The sequence below is a fragment of the Macrobrachium rosenbergii genome, chromosome 55 (genome assembly GCF_040412425.1).
Source record: "Macrobrachium rosenbergii isolate ZJJX-2024 chromosome 55, ASM4041242v1, whole genome shotgun sequence".
Taxonomy (NCBI): Eukaryota; Metazoa; Arthropoda; class Malacostraca; order Decapoda; family Palaemonidae; genus Macrobrachium; species Macrobrachium rosenbergii.
In genome coordinates, this window is record NC_089795.1 from 74,755,163 (window position 1) to 74,777,113 (window position 21,951).

General features: G+C 35.2%; 1 protein-coding gene across 2 annotated transcripts in view; it reads left to right on the forward strand.

Annotated features, from left to right (window-relative positions):
- Positions 1 to 18,213, forward strand: part of LOC136835427 (solute carrier family 35 member F3) — a 341,991-nt gene extending 323,778 nt beyond the window's left edge. For both annotated transcript variants that reach the window (XM_067098950.1, XM_067098951.1), the window contains 5 exons: positions 1,914 to 2,042; positions 11,832 to 12,021; positions 12,574 to 12,663; positions 13,213 to 13,342; positions 17,541 to 18,213. In XM_067098950.1, coding sequence (XP_066955051.1) covers positions 1,914 to 2,042; positions 11,832 to 12,021; positions 12,574 to 12,663; positions 13,213 to 13,342; positions 17,541 to 17,655 — 654 coding nt within the window. In that variant the 3' untranslated portion in view covers positions 17,656 to 18,213. The remainder of the gene's footprint in view (positions 1 to 1,913; positions 2,043 to 11,831; positions 12,022 to 12,573; positions 12,664 to 13,212; positions 13,343 to 17,540) is intronic.
- The last annotated feature ends 3,738 nt before the right edge of the window (positions 18,214 to 21,951 follow it).

The following is a 21,951-nucleotide window of genomic DNA, read 5'->3' on the forward strand; positions in this document are numbered from 1 at the left end:
TTCCTTTTTTTTATTCGGTCTTGATATTGCATCGACCGACGTTCCTACGACTTCGACCTTAGTTCGACCTTCAGACAAAGGACTTTACGAAGACGAAGTGCATTAAAAACATGCTATAATAAATTACTATGGATCGTTTTACATATACTGGAAGTCTTCGCTTTGTCTCCAATATCAATATCAACATATCAACATCTATGTGTAGCTTACTGCTGGATCTTGAGGCAATATCCAGAAATGGCGGATGATACAGTACTCCCTATAAACTTACGAGTAATATAAATACCAGTTTTGGAAACAATTTCGGAGGCATAATTTTTCCTTAAATCACTGAACAACAATACACCGCACACTACATACGGTTGTCCTGCAATGAAACAGATGAGCACTGGTTTGTATCTAATTCTCCTGTAAAGGGCTCCGTCAGAATTATATGCTTCCATGTTCCTGTTACTTTGCTGGAAGTTTGACACCTACTTCTTGTTTTACAGGTATCAACATGGTTATGAATTTCAAAATACTCTTCATTTCTTAACACTATGCTTCAAATACATTAAAATAAATAAATAAATAAATAAATGTATATGTATGTAAGTATGAATGAATTAATGAATGTATGTATGTATGTATGTATGTATGTATGTATGTATGTATGTATGTATGTATGTATGTATGTATGTATATATATATATATATATATATATATATATAATTATATATATATAATAATTATATGTATATAATTTAACCTTTTCTTTTCAAGGGATTGTACCATAAGGCATTACTCTGTACACCAACAATTTTCTGCACCCTAATATTAACAATAATGGCCACAATATGTTGTACTAATTGTATTTGTCCGAGAAAGAAAGACAATGAGTTTTGAAAAATGTTTTTTGAGTACTGAAGAGGTACGGAATACGGTATGGTATTTTTATGGTACTGTACAGTATGGAAAAAAAAAAAGGGTGGGGGGGCAAGGAGCCAAGGTAACGTGAGGTACTCTTGACAGGTACGAATAGGAACAAGTAACAAAATGCGCCGAAGTTTCTTCGGCTCAGTCGAGTTCTCTGTACAGTCACTACAGCTTATAATCAAGACCATCGAAGATAGATCTTCCTTTCGCTGGTCTCGGTATAATGCTGTATGATACGCGGGCCATGAAACTTTAACCATGGCACGGTGGTGGCCTATCCTATAGCGTTGCCAGAAGAACGATTATGGCTAACTTTAACCGTTAAATAAATATAAACTACTGAGGCCAGAGGGCTGCAGTTTGGTATGTTTGATGACTGAAGCGTGGATGATCAACAATTTGCAGCCCTCTAGCCTCAGTAGTTTTTAAGATCTGGGGGCCGACAGAAAAAGTGCGGACAGAATAACGTGCGGACAGACAGATTAAGCCGGGACAATAGTTTTCTTTTACAGAACACTAAAAATGACTCCGTAACATACTTTTCAACAAAAGTGCGTTCCCAACATGAAGCCTATTAAGATGAGAAAACAGCCTATTTTTTTTTTTTTTTTAGATTAATTTGGCAAACATCCAGTATGGTTCACATATGAACGACACCAAACCACTTGTACAAGGAACATGCATATTTTAACTTACGCAAACAAATGAAGGCAAAGTATAAAAAGTCGTACCGTAATCTGATCATTCTAATAAACAATAGATATAAGTATTAGGATCGTGGGGAGATCAATGTATCGAAAAATGATTGTACGTAATTTAAGAACCGGAATGCAATAAGGGCCAAAAAGCAAAAAAAAAAAAAAAGTTTGATTTGTAAACAAGAACGTTTTCAGTCTGAGAAGAAAAGAAAACGTAAAATTGTATGAACCTAAATAAATAAAAAAAACTGCCCTTTTCTATAAAATCTTTTACAGCTGAAACCCTCTTCTTCCCGCAGATCGTGGCTGTCATCCTATGCAACACGGGTATTGCGTTGCTGGCTTACATGGACGGAATCACTAAGACCAAAACGCTTGGAGGCGTGGTGCTTGCTGCTGCCGCCGCCGCTGGATCGGCCGTCTACAAGGTGGGTGAGCTCAGTCCTTTCTTCATTGCTCTCCCTTCTGTGCCTTGACCACGGCTGAAACGCCGCCTCTTAGAGTAAACTGGAGAGAGAGAGAGAGAGAGAGAGAGAGAGAGAGAGAGAGAGAGAGAGAGAGAGAGAGAGAGATATGTGTGTGTGTGTGTGTGTGTGTGTGTGTGTGTGTGTGTGTGTGTGTGTGTGTGTGTGAGAGAGAGAGAGAGAGAGAGAGAGAGAGAGAGAGAGAGAGAAGGCCAAGCACTGGGACCTATGAGGTCATTCAGCGCCGCAACGGAAATGGACAAATTGACAGTAAAAGATTTGAAAGGTGTAACAGAAGTAAAAAAAACTCGCAGTTGCACTATGAATCGAATCAATTGTTAGGAGATGGTGGAAAGTATGATGGAAGAAGGAGGAAAGGAAGTACAGTAAACGAAACGAGAGAGAGAGAGAGGGAACTAATCTTGGATATATATTATACTGTTATTAAATGTAAAAATACGATAAAATTTTTATGGCATCTATTTCAACCTTATATTCACTCACAGCCTCATTTTCAGTGCTCTTAAACAGCCACAGAAAAACCTCTTTGTGTTTTTAAAATTCGAGTTACACCTTGTGCGCATATGTGTGTGTGTCTGTGAGAGAAAGAGTGCATATGATTTAGAAAATAATATTACTATATTTTTCAAAACCGTCCTTTTTAATAACTCAAGTCCCTAAAGCAAGACTTAACATCAGTGTTTTCAATTCTTATATTGGGCTGTATCTTAATGACGTCAAGCTCTGCAATGCAATAAGAGAAAGTGAAAATATTAATTTTTACACTATTATCCGGCCACGTCTATTTCCAAACCCTTTTTTCTGTAAAACAATATTTAAATATTTTTAAAAATTTCCTCATCCCAAGCATCATTCGGACGAGTAAGTATAAATATTTAGGAAAAAATGAGCTGCAATAATAAAAACCAGAAACTAGGCCTGAAGAGTAATTCATCCTGTTTTCATTTTGTTATCTTCTAGTCTACGAGCCATGAAAAACTCTCATTTGCTGATGATAAAAGTAATGAACTATAAAACCAGAGAGAGAGAGAGAGAGAGAGAGAGAGAGATTCAACATCAGAGTATCGTAAGATTATTGCGAAAAACCTATGCCTGAAAAATTTTACAAGTTTCTTATAGAAAGAACGGTGCTGTTATTTTCTTGGATAATGAGGAAACAAAAATTTATCCAAGAAAGTTACGAAGCTACCCAATTTGCGAAGAAAGTTACGGTTATCAAGCACTTATACTAGGGGAGAGCGACTGACTGCATCTTAAAACCCTAACATCTACCATTCTGTACAAATAAATCTTAATTCATGATAACATAAGAACGTGAATAGAAATGAATGTAACCAGGTGATTAAAATTTAAACACAATTTAAACGCATCCCCGATAGCAATAATGAAAATATGTATAACTATACGACTTCAGTAAGGAAAAAAAAGCAATAGAATCAATTCATCAAAATTAAACAAATTTTCTTGAACCACAGCCAGTCATGATGCTAATGAATTAAAGATAAAGTAAATAAAAAAATAGTAGATTTAATCTTATGATGAATTGGTTAAATGAAGCTAGAGTTTCTGACTACAGAATTGGCTGAATAAGGCTACATTTTCTGACTATGGAATTGATATATTCAGAAGTGTAACATAATAGAGAAAGCAAAAGGAATAAAATGAAACAAATGTTAAAAACCATATCACACTAAAGACTAAACTAAATGTGTAATATTTAAAATACGCTATTTACCACAAACTAAGACGAATCACGAAGTGATATCACCAAATTCTGGAAACAAATCTAAAGAACAATTGACAAAAAATCTCAAGAGCTTAACCAAAAACCCCACAAGACAAATCTCACCTAATTCTGTGAAGTAAACTAAAAACAAACAACAATCCTTCCAGGGCTTCATCTAGCATCCCATGGGGGTATTCCACTGCTAGATCAAATGAATATGTTATTATTATTATTATTATTATTATTATTATTATTATTATTATTATTATTATATATATATAAATATATTTTATATAATATTATATATATATATATATATATATATATATATATATATATATAGTATATATCTCATAATATATATATACTAGTATATATCTTAGCTTACAATGAATAATATCATCATATAGATAGAGACATTATATTTTCAATACCTCTACTTGAAATATAAAATGTTCTACCTGGCATTGAACATTATATTTTCCAATACCTCAAGCTTGTAAAATTAACAAGATTATATACTCGTTAACAAGATATATATATATATATATATATATATATATATATATATATATATATATATATATATATATATATATATATATATATGAGATGGAAACAAGCGTACAGTAGTATACAGGATGTACAAGGAATGAAAGTTTGTCATGTAAGTGGGTCATCCCCGTCTCCACAGCCTTTTAGTCTTTATCAAGGGAATGACGCAAGAAGTCAGAGAAGGGAAATCAGACGTTGGTGCAAAATACAAGATAAGAAAACGGGTCGTAAATGGATTGGGGAATGGATGACGTTTGAAAAGTTTAGTCGTGCGGAAGGAATGGAGGACAACAGGCTATGATTCATAAGTCTCAGGAGGTAGAAAGACCTATAAATTGCACAACAGGCTGATGAAAAGGCATGATTCATAAATCCTGGGAGGTAGAAAGACCTATAAATTGTGGGATAGATGGAGTGAACGAGATAGTGGGAAGGGCCTTCACAATCAGGAACCTCACACAAGCTGGCGACATACTGTAGATGAATGGCAGTGTGTGTAGAGAGGGTTCGACACATTGATGTGCTTTCTGTAAGAGTGAAGGAAGTAGCAAATGTTGTACATAATCCAACAGTTTTTGTATATAAACCATTACCATTATGTTTTTTCTCTTAAACCACCTCTGTTAGTAAAAAGGGGGTTTCCTCTCTGAGAGAATGGCTCCACGGATTGGTAAGGTTCCAATTCTCAGTAAGTCTTTTGGAATGAGGTTGCCGTTTCTTAAGCTTCTCTAACCTGACTGCTATCCCGCAGTCAACTAACCACCAGCTATGCAATTCTCTGCTGTTTAACAAAGGAATAATGAATTTTTGAAGAAACAAGAGCAAAAATCCCCTCAACCCCACAGGTTTTTAGATGGGGCGAGTTAGTTAACCCCACAAATGAAAATGGAATCAAAATGCAGGATGCATCGCACAGTACAACTGACAACACAAGCCTGCAAAAATTGAGAATGATTTCCAGGAACAAAATGAACTATTAGAAGGAAAAAAACTGTTAATATTACGGCAGAATAGAATACAGAAATTAGGCCAAAGGCCAATTGCTGGGACCTATGAGGTCATTCAGCGTTGAGAGGGAATCTGACACTACGAACGTTTGAAAAGTGTAACAGGAGGAAAACCTCGCAGTTGCACGATGAAAGAATTGTTAGAGATGGTGGGAAGTGAGATGGAAGAAAGAGAATATGAACAGAGGTACAGTAAAAGGAACGAAAGTTGCAGCTAGGGGCCGAAGAGACGCTGAAAACGCCCTTAAGGAATGCCTACAGTGCACCACATAAGGTGCACTGATGGCACTATCCCCCTACTGGGAAAATTATGGTAATTAACAGAAGAGTACTTTCATCCAGATACTTCACACTCATACCTTGGAAAAACAATTGTCTCTATTGAAGAAGGTGAGAGGGAGAGAGACCAAAATCTCTAAATAACTAAAGTATTATAACAACAATATCGCAAGAAATCACAAAGGAGCAAAACCAATCTCATAACCTAATACCAATTTCCCTTTGTACTTTATTACATTCTACATCAATATGGTCCTCATTACCAGTAACAGACAGAGTCCTCATCAAACTCTAATTCTGGATGGTGCTATTGCAATCAATATTCTACATCTGAATTTATGCTGATTGCATTTCGGAAGGAGAATTTAGGAAGTGGTCCCGTCTTATCTGCGCTGAAGGAATGGATCAAATAAGAATTACGGATAGAATTATCTTCCAAGGATGGAAGGCCAAGACTAAAAGACACTTGGACTATTTACGTGTATCTTGATTGTTATAGAACGTTTTTAAATTAATGAAATTCTACAAACTGTGTGTGTGTTTGTTAGCTAAAAATAAGAGAGCAATAGCGGAACGAAAATCTTGAGATATGTTAACTTTATTCTCTTTATATCACTACCAACCACATATAAAATGTAGGTCAACTTCAAGAGCTCAAGTAAGTTTATGTATATCTAAGTGTCAGTCGAATATGTTCAGATATTTTATCACTTACCGGCAGTTGAAATAGTTCCCAGAATTACAATTCAAATATAAATGTATATTTATACATACATATATCTACAGACACATGCATATAGAAATATATATATATATATATATATATATATATATATATATATATATATATATATATATATATATATATAACTACTGTATATATATTGCATATTAAGGTCAAGTCGTTTCCCCTAATATAGGGTGCCTATAGAGGAAAAACAACACATCGGTGACTATCACATTTATCCTTTTAACTGGTGAATCGTGGATGAATCTTACGTACGGTAAATCATCCAAAGCACTGGACGTTTCCGACACCTACACAGAAGCTTCATTAGTAACACATCGAAGCCCCTACACAAACTCACCAATTCAACGTTATGTCGCATGCATTCTCTTTTCACAATCCTGCTGTTGCCAATTCTTTCCACATGACCTTAGCACCTCGAAATACTCCCATCCACCCTTTCACCAAAACTTTTTTTCTCCACTTCTAAGTATCTCCGAATTTTTTTTTAACCTATCACTTAAGACTTTCGCAACTTATACAAGGCAAAGTTCACCTCACATCTCAATAACTTCAAACTTATTGTTATCATTCGCTTTTGACACGTGTATGTATGAATGTATTATATGAATTTTTATCACATTACCGTGACCTTTTATAAAGAAACAATAAGCTACAAATGTTGTTTAATATCCAATTCGCGCTACTTCGGGAATATCACAGAAGGGGAATTATTCCCCTTTGGTGATATTCCCGAAGTACCGCGAACTGGATATTAAACGATATTTGTAACTTAATGTTCGTTAATATATATGTAAGCATGTGCATTTATATATACATATATATCATAAATATATGTTTGGTCATTGCAGTTTTTATTAAAGGTAAAAGGTAACCACACACATATGTTTATATATATATATATATATATATATATGTATATATATATATTATATATATATATATATATATATATATATATATATATATATATATATATATATGCGTATATAAGCTATATATGTATATATGTGTGTTAGCCATATGACTTTCATCACCCAGGTTATCCCTAGCTATGCCATATTGCCAAGCGTGCCCAGAAAATGTGTGTGTGTGTGTGTGTGTGTGTGTGTGTGTGTGTGTGTGTGTGTGTGTGTGTGTGTGTGTGTGAGAGAGAGAGAGAGAGAGAGAGAGAGAGAGAGATTCCTGAAAATTCACTCTACCTTTGTTGACCTCAGCAGTAAATTATGTACCTAGTAATTATTCACCGTTGGTGGATCGCAGTCATTGCTGAGAAATGTGATACGCGACAGTACACGAATAACTATAATAGCGCAAACCTGTTTTGTTTATCTGGGAAAGTTATATCTAAGGTTATAGTTGCACTAATGCCACATGAGACAGCTTTGGCTTGATCGCTGAAAAACCTTTCTCTGGCCAACTGTTTGCAGTGAAACTCCCATGTTAAAAAGTCTGAAAGTAAAATCTGTATATGGAACACACAGACCCAGAATAAACTAACGACACAATCGATTTAGACTGCGTATGGAGACTTTTTAAGCTACGTGTTGTACAGAGCTGCTCGTTAAAAGTAATTAATTCTTGGATGATAAACATGACTGTGAAAACGAACATGCAAACGGCAGAGTGACTCATTGGTGCAGTTCTCAAACAACGATGTTTCCTGTTCTTCTCCATACCGACATAAATGGAGTACTGAGGAAAGAAAAAGCAGACATGGATGCAAGTCTGCGAAAAACAATTTGCGATGGAACGTGGGATTGCTTATAACTGGAAGAATGTTGATGCGTGCCAGCGCGAGACGCACAGCCTATGGAAGAGAGCTGCGCCTGTTGTAAAATAAAAAAAATTTTAAGGGTTTTCAGAAAGATCAATGTACAGGCCATATTCAGAAGATGAAGAGATGACGGATCAATGTGGGTTAAATTTAGGCCAAAGGCCAAGCACTGGGACCTATGATGTCATTCAGAGCTGAAATGGAAATTGACAGTAAATGGTTTGAAAGGTGTAACAGGAGGAAAACCTTGCAGTTGCACTATGAATCAATTGTGAGGAGACGGTGGAGAGTAAGACGGAAGAGAATATGAAAGGAGGTACAGTAAAAGAAACGAAAGGGGTTGCAGTTAAGGGCCGAAGCACGCTGCAAAGAACCTTAAGTGATGCCTACAGTGCGCCACATGAGGTGCACTGACGGCACTACCCACTACGGGAGATAAATATGGGTGTGAGGAGGAATAAGTGGTTGGAAGTATCTGCAAGTAAATGGTAAGGAAACGGGTAGAATGCCTGGTGATTCACGAGTTAAAGATTGTAGCAAGACCTCTATAAAAATGAACTTAAGAAATGATTACCAACTCGGTTCTTTTGACCTCTATAAAAATGAACGTAAGAAATGATTACCAACTCAGTTCTTTTATGAGGAAGTGAAGTGAAAACCTGAATGTGACAGAAAGACGGCAAAGGTGGAAAGCTGTTGATATGCAGCAAAATCATAGTGTATGTGGATTAAGGTCTGAACGTGAAAGCAGCGCAGAAATGCGACTGATGTGTATTAAAATGGTTAAAGAGGTGAAAAGAAGAACTTGAATCTTTTGAGCCTGTCTGGCTGTGAAAATGACGGGCGGGTTGGCGGAGGGGGTTGTTAGATGTCGGTCGAAGGAAGGGGTGGGGATTTTATTCAGAGGTCCCAGAAAAAAACACAATATTGAAATGGCAAAAATATTAAAACGAAGAGTTCTTCTCCTGGATTCGGGAGAGCTCACTAAATAACAGACTTTTTTTTTTTTAATTCAATTCATCAGCGAAATGATAAAACAATAAAATGACTATAGTTTGGGTTTTTATTTACAATTTGTGTTTCTAGTTATACTTCATAAAAAAAACTTCTTTGCAATGAATAAAAAAAACATGTATTCAAATACAATCACAAAGCCCACTAAATAGACATTCCTCACAATACGACAAAAATTAATATTCCGTTCGAACTGGTCTTAGATACATATATAATTCACTTATGTAACTTTCCATTAACATAATAAAGAATTGAATTTAAAAAATTCATTATTACGTGTAGGAAGTGAATTAATTTCATGACAAATCGAGAAAAATCTCATTACGTCATAGGACCAAACTGACATGACCCACCGACCAACTTTCCCTTTAAGAAGGTCAAGTACGATCACGCAATTCCTTCATCATTCCCATAAGCTCATTAGGGACAAGGCTCATCATTAGGACATTAAATCTTGAAGGCTACGCTTTGTTCTATTTATCAATCCCAAGGAAAATTTTTTTCTTAAAGTATTCTTCAGCTCCCCATACTGCAGAGGCATTTCCTTGGAATTCCTCATTTTCCTTCCATTTTTTTAAGCCTTTAACCTGTTATTTTCAATGTAAAATAGGGCAAACATTTAAAAACCATATATGGGAAGGTTGTTCTGCTAGAAATAAATTAATGTGGTCAAAACATGCATTGTTGATGTCTGCAAATCGTATTGGTAAACCTGAACACAAAAAAATCACCATATATTAAATATGAAGGGTAAACTAATGCTAAAACGTTAAATAATGCCCTGTTCAAGTATTTTTCTAAATCTATGCCTCAAGAGACTATCTCTTTACTATTACAACGCAACGCTCAAACATTCAAGGGTGAATGTCTGCGCGTGAAACTCTTGCATAAAATCATACTTTGGAAGTAGGAATAAAAACATGAGATAATTCTAAAAATCTATGGCATTTAATACCATGTTCAATATGTACGTTATTTCACAAAACAGAATAATTTCTTTTTCAATATTTCTAAAAATTTTTGTGGGGAAAGGAAGGTGATTTGAAGGATTTTTGCATGCGTTTGACATTGAGTTCGTTTTATGTTTTGTGTAACTGGAATTTTCACATGTATTATCAACAAGTACCGAACTTGTGAACACTTCTCTAAATATACAGATATACTTTTGTAAATAAACACGTGCAGACAACACGAAGGCGCCATTAACTCACGAGAATGGAAGCCTACTAAGGGAAGTAAAGGCATAAGAAACGAAAGCTCACATAACGCCTTAGAAGTGCAAGTTGCGTGTGAACGACTACAAAAATACGAAAAGGAGATAAAAGATAAAAATGACGAAATTAAGGGACAAGTAAGCCAAGGTGATAAGAACAATACATGACTTCAGAATATTTCAGGAGCTCGAGGCCGGCAGATAAATTGGAGAATACCAAAGAACATTTCTGAAACCAAAATTAGGAATCTTTGTGTGTATGGGCTAACATCCAATATGGCAGCTGCATATTGCCCTAATCTTAAATAAAAAGGATTTGCAGTTGCATATTGCTCTAATCTTAAATAAAAAGGATTTGGCATATGGCAACTTCTTTCCAAGATTCAGAGTTCGAAAGTGTGCAGTTCCTCACTCCCGAACTGGCTGACACAATGACAAGAAAATACTTGCCGAAACCTAGGGATCTGGAAAGCAGCATTTCTCATGAATTTTAGGTTCCTGTGATGCTGTGCTGCACAAATGATTACCATGATTTTCATGTAAAACCGGGACTTACAGGCCTGTGGTAAGTCCTGTAAAATGACTTTCTATCCAAAGTACAACGGAATGCAAGTGGAATAACTTCCATAACTCACTTACGCAGCTGTGACGTAAAGGCCATTACCACCCAACCATCGGTCAGAAATGGTGGTTTATGAACCTTACTTCAACATGGAAATGACAGATGTATATAGTGGGGATGGATCGAAAGTCATATGATGTAAAATTGTCAACTTCTAGGTTGCAATTGTTCTCCAACTTAGAAGTCAGCGGCCTCTGACTCACCATGAGATTTTAATAAAGCACTACTACAGTCTGCCACACGGCACCATCATGTAAACAACATTAAACCCCTGCTGGACTTGTTCAGTCACATTATTTCGAAAGTCAATAGAGCTTCATACCCACCAGTGGTTAAATCTTCCAAAAACCTTGAAGGCCCAAGAAAGTCAGTTCTCATGTCACAGTGTACATCTGAAGGTCAATGTAACAAGAGTTTTAGTGGTATTTTGCAAAACACGAATTCTGGCACGTGTCTGGGCTTTCTGCCAAAAATCAACACTTAGGTTAAGCATAACGAGTCTGCCATCAAAATCAAAGATCTCGAGTATGAGAGCCGTCGAGTCTTGGAATGGATTTTTATTTTCTTCAATAGGGGGTTTAGTTGTGAAAAGGTATAAAAAAAATATTAATTTACTTGTGTAAACTATGGCTCTTTCTCAATTTGGTAGGCGTAAGTATTAACATATATCACGGGATGTATCATGATTTCTTATCTGCGCCTTGACGTCAAAAGAGGAGTGGATTTGATTACTTATATACGAAAAATAAACGCCGAACTTAACGATATTGTTTCTTCGCTCACTTCCTCAGGTTCTGTTCAAGAAAGTGATAGGCGAGGCGAGTTTCGGCCAAGTAAGCCTGATCTTCACCGTCATAGCCCTTCTGAACACGATTCTCCTGAGCCCTCCAGTCGCTGCTTTGTACTTCAGTGGTTACGAGGTCATCATCTGGAGTCATCTCCCGTGGCCAAATCTCCTCATAGCTGCTGCTCTCTCTTTAGGTAAGGAGTAATTTAAAATTTATATATCACACTGGAATACAAGTGGGATATACTGGTCTATAAATAACTAAATACTTAAATTAGTCGCTAAAATCAAAATCATGGTTACTCAAGTATGGATTCAGAGTGTCAATCCAAAAACCACTGAAAAGTTTTATTCTGAATTTTTATGGACATAAAAAAGCTCAAAACCGCACTGGAAACAAAAATATTCACTGAGAAGGGACAACAAACGTATGTACCAACAGCATTCTGTGCTAAAGTCTCCTGTTACTGTAAACTTAAATATGGAAATCACAACACGAACATTTCCGAGTAATCAACCTTCCAACAACGTGGAGAAGCAGAGCACACAAGGACATAAAGAAGTCTAAATTGATGGACTCCTACTGCTTTTTTATCACATTATAGATCACAGCATATATACTACAAATAACCCGGAAATACTTCCAAACTAACACATTCAAAATCGAAATTTTAACATGAATATTTACCTAGTCAACTTAAACAAAAATCCTGAGATATCGTCACGGTTTCTTCCTTTTTTTGCAGCTGCTAATCTGCTTGGTAACTTTGGTGTAGCTTTTACCTTCGAGATCTTCATCACCTTGGGTCTCGTGCTGGCGGTACCTGTGTCGGCAGGTAAGAAATTCTCCCGCCCTCCTTACTCTATATTGAATCATGACTATTTTTAATAGCTATACAAATTTCAGCAAATCATCACTTCAGCCAATATACTGAGGTTTAATGATGTAATTATTAGTGACTTCTGCGTAAGTAGTAGGTAACAGTTCAAACCAGTTTCCCAAATTGTAGAATTGGAATGTCTAACATTTTCATTTTCAGGTACATGTTGGTGCTAATATCTATATTGCATAACTATCAATCAAATTAATGGCAGTCATCCGCAGTCATCACACTGTTTCATCCATCATTTCCAATCAATTTCCTTTATTCAAGCCCTAATACATAATACTTATGCCAGGGCAATTACTGGTCTCTATACATCTTACCTACGCAAGCATGTCAAAGTCCTCACTGTGATAGTCACTGGTTTGGAAGAGGGACAACAGCAACCAATCGATCCTGCTGAGCAGTTATGTTCAATGAAGTCATTTAATAACATAACACCAAATACAAGCCTATTAACATTCCCCAAGTCAAACTGGTAACCTTCTGCCTCTCCTGCAGTGCTGGACGTCAAGTGGTACGGCGTGAACTTCGAGGGCATGAAGCTAGCGGGCGTCGTGCTGATCGTGTGCGGATTCTTCCTGGTGCTCTTTCCAGCTAACTGGCCCGAGTACATCACCAAATTGCTCCGGTGGGTGGTCGGAGGGACAATGCGCTTCGCTCTCCGACACTGCTCCTGCCGTTGTATCAGGAGGAGGAGAAGGAGGGTCTTGTTCAAAAAAAAATAATAATAATAAAAATAATGCTTGACACTCCAGAATGTGACATTGTACCGTGTCCTCTAAAAACCTTTCTCACACCGTCCAACGCTTGATGTATCCTTCCTGTGTTACGTCTGTGCTCTTAACCTCTGAAACACTTTCGTTAGAGACCCGATTATATTCGTCTGTGTTGTCTGTACACTTCCTCCTTAGCACTTTCTTTAGAGACTAGATTCTCTATAAAGTGATATTTTCCTACTGAATCAAAAAATGCTCTTCTCTCTATATACTGTCCATTCCTCTTGAACCAATTCTCTGTTGCGATACACTTTCCTCATTTCATAATTTGGAGGATCTAACATCCTTAACCTGCTACTGCTAAACCTGACTCTATAAAAGAAGAAAGAAATGTACCCATGAGTATTTACGTTCCTCTAAATGTCTCACTGTTTGAGTTCCCTGTAATTTGTGAGCCCATTCATAGCACTTATCTGCTAACTGACCTTTGAATTTTCCATGGTGACGCTTTTGTTGTTGTTTTTGTGTTCAGATATTTGATGTTTCCTTGTCTGTACTGTCAAGCTAACAATCATCGAACTCAAATTTACTCTACAATGATGGATGACGCAATGCTTGGTTAGCTCAACAAAAAGTTTTCCCTTTCTTTACTATCTGTGTATTTTCCCAAAGGCATTCTTCCATATGTTTCCTTTGACCAATGTTTGTAAAAATTACCGCATTTATGATTTTATGCAAATTCAAATTAACGGAATTACGGAGAGTTAAAACACCTAGTGGGGGGCAACATTAAAAGTAACTTAGGTCACTTATCAAATTGCACGCCATTATCACGAGTGCCACTGGAATCATCGCAATGAATGCATGTCATAATCACCTCCGTCTTTTATAAGCGATGGCTATTCCCCAGCTTCATTTCATATTGAGCTGAATAATATTCTCACAAACGTTAATTCCTAACAATAAACAATAATGATCAAAGCATAATTCCTGACGAATAAACTGATGAGGAAATGAAATGTAGGTTGCCCATAAAAAAAAAAGAGCACCAACAGTGAACTATAAAAGCAAAACACAAGGCATGTTCGATGTGAATCATGACTTCGAAAGTAAAAGAACGTTTTTGGAGGCCGAACAAATTCTAATATGGGATCATCAATTAAACTGCGAAGGAAGTTTAATATAACCTCACTGTCAGAAACACATCTGCTTTCATGCAATCTTCTTCTTTGTTTTTCTTAACCAGAAAACCAGTATTGTATCGAAAACTGATAATGACCAGTCATATCAGCTAATGTAGAGGCAACCGGGAATTGGTCTTCACCGACTGCGTTATGAAAAATAGCAGACCTAGAACTAGATGTTTCTCCTGTAAAAATTTTTTTTTTTTTTTTTTGTTAAATGGTTACCAAAACGTTTTCTCAAGCAAGTCACTTTTTTCCATAAAAAAACAAACGTAATCGTAATTATTACAGAAAATTTATACTCACAGAATTTCGAAGCTTAGACTGAAAAATGAGTCAAGCGAAATTAAAAGATGTTACGGACATCGTCTGCTTAAAAATTGGATTTTATGTCTCTTAAAAACAAAAAACAAAAAAAAAAAAAAAAATATTTTAAGAACTATAGGAGCCAGCATTTGAATTTGGGTTCTTGAATATTTACACTACTAAATCGAACTTAGGCTAAGACTAGGCCCATCTACACCAGCAATGGTAAAATTAAATATAGGTTTAAAATTGGCAAAATAATACTGTCCAAAGTAGACAAAAGGTATGCGATATATATCATATGGTCCTTTTCATAATCACTATATTCATTAAAACCACTGATAACCTGGCAGGCTCTTAAATACGAAGGTCACTCTCTTTCTCAGTGGATAAAAAAGGACTAAGTTCGCCTTGGAGAAATAGTCGATCATGATTAGCTGCCAACCCATTTTCTCAATAAAGATTGACAAAACTTGCTGCGAAACAAAAATACTTTTCAAAAAACCACACAAGCGTAAATATCCCAGCTTAATTTTTAACATATACATATATATATAATATATATATATATATATATATATATATATATATATATATATATATATATATATATATATATACATATATATATATATATGAAAGATTAATGGTTTTCTGAAAGTTTCATTCATTCAGCAAAATCAAATTAAATGCGAATCTCCATACACAAGAACAAGATAATATACATACAAACATACACAGACATACACACACATTATATATATATATATATATATATATATATATATATATATATATATATATATGTGTGTGTGTGTGTGTATGTATGACGTAGACAGATAAGACATATAGACACGCACCCAAGTAATAAAAATTTAGCAATAAGTAGATGTCATACTTAAAACCAACACTGAACATGTACACTAAAACCACAGTGTTAAGCAGTCCAACTTTTTCCAAGCAAGCTAACAGCGCATGATGTTAGTCTTCCAACTAACCATACATGCATGTAACGTGGCTTTGAATTCTCCAATGGCATGACTTCTATTCCTTCTGCATTCAGAGATACAAATAAGAATCACAACTTCTCGGTTTAGATTTCCGCTGATCCATGAACAACTCTTTTACGGACGTGTCATATAATAAAACCGGGTGTCTACAATCCACTAAAACATGCTAAATACACGTCGGGAACTTATCGCATACATATAAAAAAAAATGTTGCAAACACGTTCACGACCACAAGTGGGGAAGGGATCTTTGGCAAATGATGGATAATCGTATTAAGTATTGGTTAAAACTACAAATAAGTCACTGACTTGCATTTAACCTGTTTGTGACGTGTGTATGTGGTGAGTTTCAAACTTGTGTTTATGACGTTTTACCTCACTGCGGACGAAACTGTAGGCTTTCTTGGACGAGACTTTGTTAAATGTTCTTATAGGTTAGAAAAATCCTTAATTGGATGGTTAAGGTTGGTCTCTATGGATGTAAATGATTTTCGTGTATACAGCTATCGTACTTCTATAAGTAGCTATCGTACTTCTATAAGTATGTATATCAATAGGGAATGCACGAAAGATCAAGTGCAAAAAAAAATATATATAAAAAAATATAAGTTTGTTATGACATATAGTATAGCAGGAAACAGGAAACTATGACCATATATTTAAATAAAAAGTGTTCCCAAAAATACGAAATGCTGCCAAGAACCCATTCAACTTTGGGGGATTTTAGGTAGAGCTTTGAGAATTTACTTGAGACATTTGCATAAAAATATGTTACTCTTTCATTACCTTTCATTCATTATGACTACGTTATTTGGTCTCATTGTTAAAAACTAACGTATTTGCTTTGAAAACAGAACGTTGTTACCGACAAAAAGCATTTCCAGATATAAAATTTTAGTCAAGAATTGATTCATATAAATAATAAGCTAAATGAACATACATACAGAGAAATGTAGTTACCGTAAAGAAAGGACTTATTAGACCATCGCAGCCTATATCCAAAAACGAGGTAATTAACTTGGTAATTAAAAGAATGTAGGTATAATTGCATCATATATTTTTTCTAATGGTGAGTTACAATTTACAGATTTCATTCCAAATTTTGCTTTTTTATGCCTTGCTGTATTTACTGTAACATTAGTATATGCTCCATCATGATTATTATTATCATGCTTGCTTTGAAGCTATAAACTTTGCTAATACTAAATGACTCTCACACTACAAGGAATCGGATCGCTAGTTAATAAATTCTAAATTATTCACAGCAACCCAGAATATATATATATATATATATATATATATATATATATATATATATATATATATATATATATATATATATATATATATATATATAATGATTTAGATTACGTTCATCGTTCATTCACCAAAACCTGATCGAACCTTTGCAGTGTGAAAGTCATTTACTAAGTTTCTGTAAAATCATATTTCAAGATACGGCCTAGTTTTAATAGTACAATGAAATGTTCAGCATTATCCTTGAGAATATTTAGTAGTTCTTTTTTTTTTTATCCTCATGCATGGTAGCTAACGGCTCTTTTTTTTGGTATCCATTTATAAGCCTAATATGCCCTTCCGTTTTCTCTCAGTTGGGGTCGCCACAGAAAACGTAACCAGCCACGCCAGCAACAGGAACCGGTGGACTACAGGACTGGTCTCATCTCCCGATCTCACCTGCGATCCCCATCTGGACTGATACGATAAATCTCTAGCATGCCAAATTCATCACTATTTATACTTTTTTCATTTTTTTCGTTTTCATTCAAAATATTTGGGTTAAGATCATGGTACTCCTTAGCAACTGAAATAATTCACATCCTGATTTCTTTACGCTGATGAAAATTGCAAATTTTCCATACATAAATTATTGTATTTCACGTAAACACAAAACTGTGGCCCATAATTGCGTCTTCGATTTCATAGTGCAGTGAAAGAAAAGAGAATAAGCAGCGTAATATTACTAAACGTTTCTGCAAACTTTACATCGATAAATTGTTAGTGTGCGTGCCTATCTAATAAACTTTTGACTACCAAAGGTTAAAACCGTCAGAACGATTACAATCTAAATATAAAACGGAAGTTTAAACGTGTGTTAATTCTTAACTTACTGGTGGCAACCTGGTGCTTTTATAATCACAGACACTTTAACAGCCACCAGAAAAGATTACCAAGTATGAAGATCGACTTGCTGGGATGACAATTTTTCTAATACGAAGCTTAAGGACACAACGATCCCTGATGTATTTCTATATAAAAAAAAAACCTGTACACATATCTAAGTTTAATGCGGCCCTCGATGTCTTGCTTGCCAGTAAAAAGTTGAACGTATAAGAGCTAAAGAATTCTCCTTCTAATGATGTCCAAAGGACTTACTTAATCAACATTGCTTCTGATCATTTTCAGTCACTGGACACAAATTCACAACATTGTGCTTTTGGGGAGAAAACAGGCTCATGCTGTTAGAAGGAACAGTCCAAAACCTTTTGTACAGTTCTCTGATATCATTAATTCTAATCTTCGGTTTATGAGCAAATGCTGTCTGTAAGACGTCTACATATTTAGTTCGATTAACTTGCGCCGCCAGTCTACAATAACCAGTCAATCAATTACTCTATTAACAATATAAAATTAGAAGCTCTTGTCATTTTTGGAACTAATTTCGGTGGACCCTCAGGTAAATGCAATTATAGTGCATGGCGGCGATCACTAATATTTTTGTAATTAACGTAGCTAATTTATCTCATACTTTGCAGAGCGGACAGTAATTACATCCGAGCGCAAGTTGAACCGCGGCGGCCACATCGGCTTTCCAACAGGCAGATTCATACTTTTCAGAGCCATAACATCGACATAATCGACTGGCTGTAGAAACGTAGGCTATAGCTGCTTCACGCAGTAGAACCATATCCAGCAAAATTTTTTTCATTTTTATCTAACAGAAGTCTTTCCGACTCAACAAAGAATTTACAATATTAAACAAGTAAAAGATGCGCCGAAGTTTCTTCGGCGCAATCACGTTTTCTGCACAGCGTGTAATGCTGTTTGAGCCGCAGCCCATGAAGCTTTCAGCCACGGTCCGGCAGTGGCCTGTCCTATAACGTTGCCAGACGCACGATCATGGCTAACTTTAACCTTAAATTAAATAAAAACTATTGAGGCTAGAGGGCTGCAATTTGGTATGTTTGACGAGTGGAGGGTGGATGATCAACAGAGCAATTTGCAGCCCTCTAGCCTCAGCAGTTTTTAAGATCTGAGGGCGGACAGAAAAAGTGCGGACGGACAGACAAAGAGCCATCTCAACACCTTTCTTTTACAGAAAACTAAAGCGAAGAAAACTTGAAATCGGAACAAGTCGTCTGAAAAGTTTTTCTTCAAATGCTAATACAGTTAAAAAAATTTCCCTACCATCATTGATTTATCGGATTTACTACTACTAATATTAGTCCACTAAAACAGCCACCACTAATTATTCAATAATACACATTTACTTATCGATTTAAAAAGTTGACGCACTAAGGGACACTACAGAAAGTGATACTCATGAGTCATGAATAGGGCAGTATTTAACTTTAACTTTTTTTTATTTACATGCCAGTTTACTAACAGTCGTCAATTACTAACACCTAAACACACTTCCTATGCATAATAATAACGACAAATAACTTGCTACATTATTAAATTTCTAAACATCACTTTACAAAGTTAATCATGTACTAAATTAAGATTAAAATTCTTTTAAAATCCATCACCCAACGTAAAACAATAAACACTAAATACAGGCATTGGTAACCCGACGAAATTCAAAATATCCCATGCCATATAATACAAAAGGTTTGGACATTTAAATTTCACATGCAAATCATAAAGAACTTTACAAAGGCTTTACGAAATGCATAAACCTACAAATAAACATGCAAACTGCTAATAGCTCACAATTCTCGGTTTAGAACCAGTAACGCTCAGAATCAATCGCACAACATACATGTAAATAAAACACTTGTAACATTTTCAGTTTGTAGAAGCAGAGCTTGACAGACCATAAGCTAGGTTAGTTGGTTGGTTTAGATTAAGCCAGCACAGGACCTTACTAAAAGGTGGCCTATGCTAGCGGTAAGGAGTTGAAGTGAAAAAGAAGCCTGTTGATGAACCCCTGGACAACGACCTCCCAAACGAAAGGCAGAAACTGTACTTCTAATGGCAAGTTTGTCTAACTCCAGGGTTGTCAAACATGAATTACGAGACCTAATTTATATACTTAGAATTAATTTTAAAAACTTCATCGTGTCATTTTAAAAATTTTCTTTTTTACAGTCCTTCCAAAATTTAGCATAATGTAACAGAACTGCTCAAGACGAAAAATTACTTGAAAATCTGATTTTCCTTTATTGATTATGTTACTTCAAGTTATGAATTGATGCATGAATTTCATTAGGCATGTGCTTTGAACTTCGATACTTTTCGAGTTTCCAATCGCTGATCTAAATCTGAATTTGAATTTCTGTAAAGCTTGACACATGGACTGCATAAGACCAACATACGAATACAAATGATTCGAACAATGAATTTTGAAGGCTGTGTCACATGAGCAAGTTTCTTAGCGTTCTTTAGCACTTTGGCGTCGAACTTGGCACCTAAACCAGTTTACTTTCTAAGCTGGTGGGAAAACCTAGGTCAATCATCTTCATTACAGTGACGTCACGTAAACACGAATTTGTAAGGCTGCCATTTTCCCAACTACACTGAATAACAATGAAAGAATTCAGCATCGAATCTTGGCGATAGGATGTTGCCAATAACACCTTGAAAAAGACAATTACCGTACAATATTATAAACACTACCTCTCTGCCACCACTTAACTCCTTTGATATCTAGCATTTTTAAGTAAAGGAAACCTGGTTCAAATAGATTTGGAAGAAATCCGTTTTAGACATAAATACAATTTCCTCTGAAGTGATGCCTAGAATATGCAAGATTATTAAAATCTTAAAAGCTGACGTTAAAATTAATCAACTTCCCTCACGTATGTAACAAAAAAATAAAAATCAACAATTTTTCTTAAACATGAATAAATAATTCCTGAGCAACGTACCTCACTATATAAAGCCTAACCGTAACAATTGAAATATTGATGAAATAAGCTCTGCTTTCACGTGAACAACAAATTGACAAGAAATACTAAAGGGCTTCTTATGGAGTCGCCATTCATTTTTTAATTTTTAATCTAGGAACCCAGCTGTAATATCAGACACACACGTTGCTTTACAACAAAATTCCGAAACTATCCCAAATACCTGACTCCATTTTTGAACAATTTTATATACATACATACATATATATATATATAATATATATATATATATATATATATATATATAATATATATATATATATATATATATATATATATATATATATATATATATATATATATATATATATATATATATATATATTCAACCTCAATGACAAAACGAAAAGAAAGACAATAATTATCTTGCATGGCATTTTTGATCAATATATTTACATTATACTTTTCTTGGTAATGATAATTTCCTCATATAATAAGTAGTTTATGTCTCACTTAAGACTGCAGTGACACAATGCCTATGCCTTTTTCCCTTCTTGGATAAGTAACATTCACTTAAATTAACACGACAAAGTACGACACGAAACGACCATTCAAGAATCATCACTTGCCACCAAGTACAGGAACACAATTTTCTTTCAGAAGCATGATTAACCTACTATAACTATGCAGTGGCTATAATTCAATAAGACAACAGCTTTAGTAATCCAAACACTTTCCAGTTCAACGGATTACCCTTGAAATTATACTGAATCTGGGATGGGAGAGACAAAATTATATTTACAAAAAGTATAACGCCAAAACAACTGAGCTTGAAAATATATTGAAATTTACCCAATGTTAAAAGAACATAGTAAAATAAAATGTAATAATGAAATAAATTTTTTTTTAAATAATCCAAAAAATCGCACCA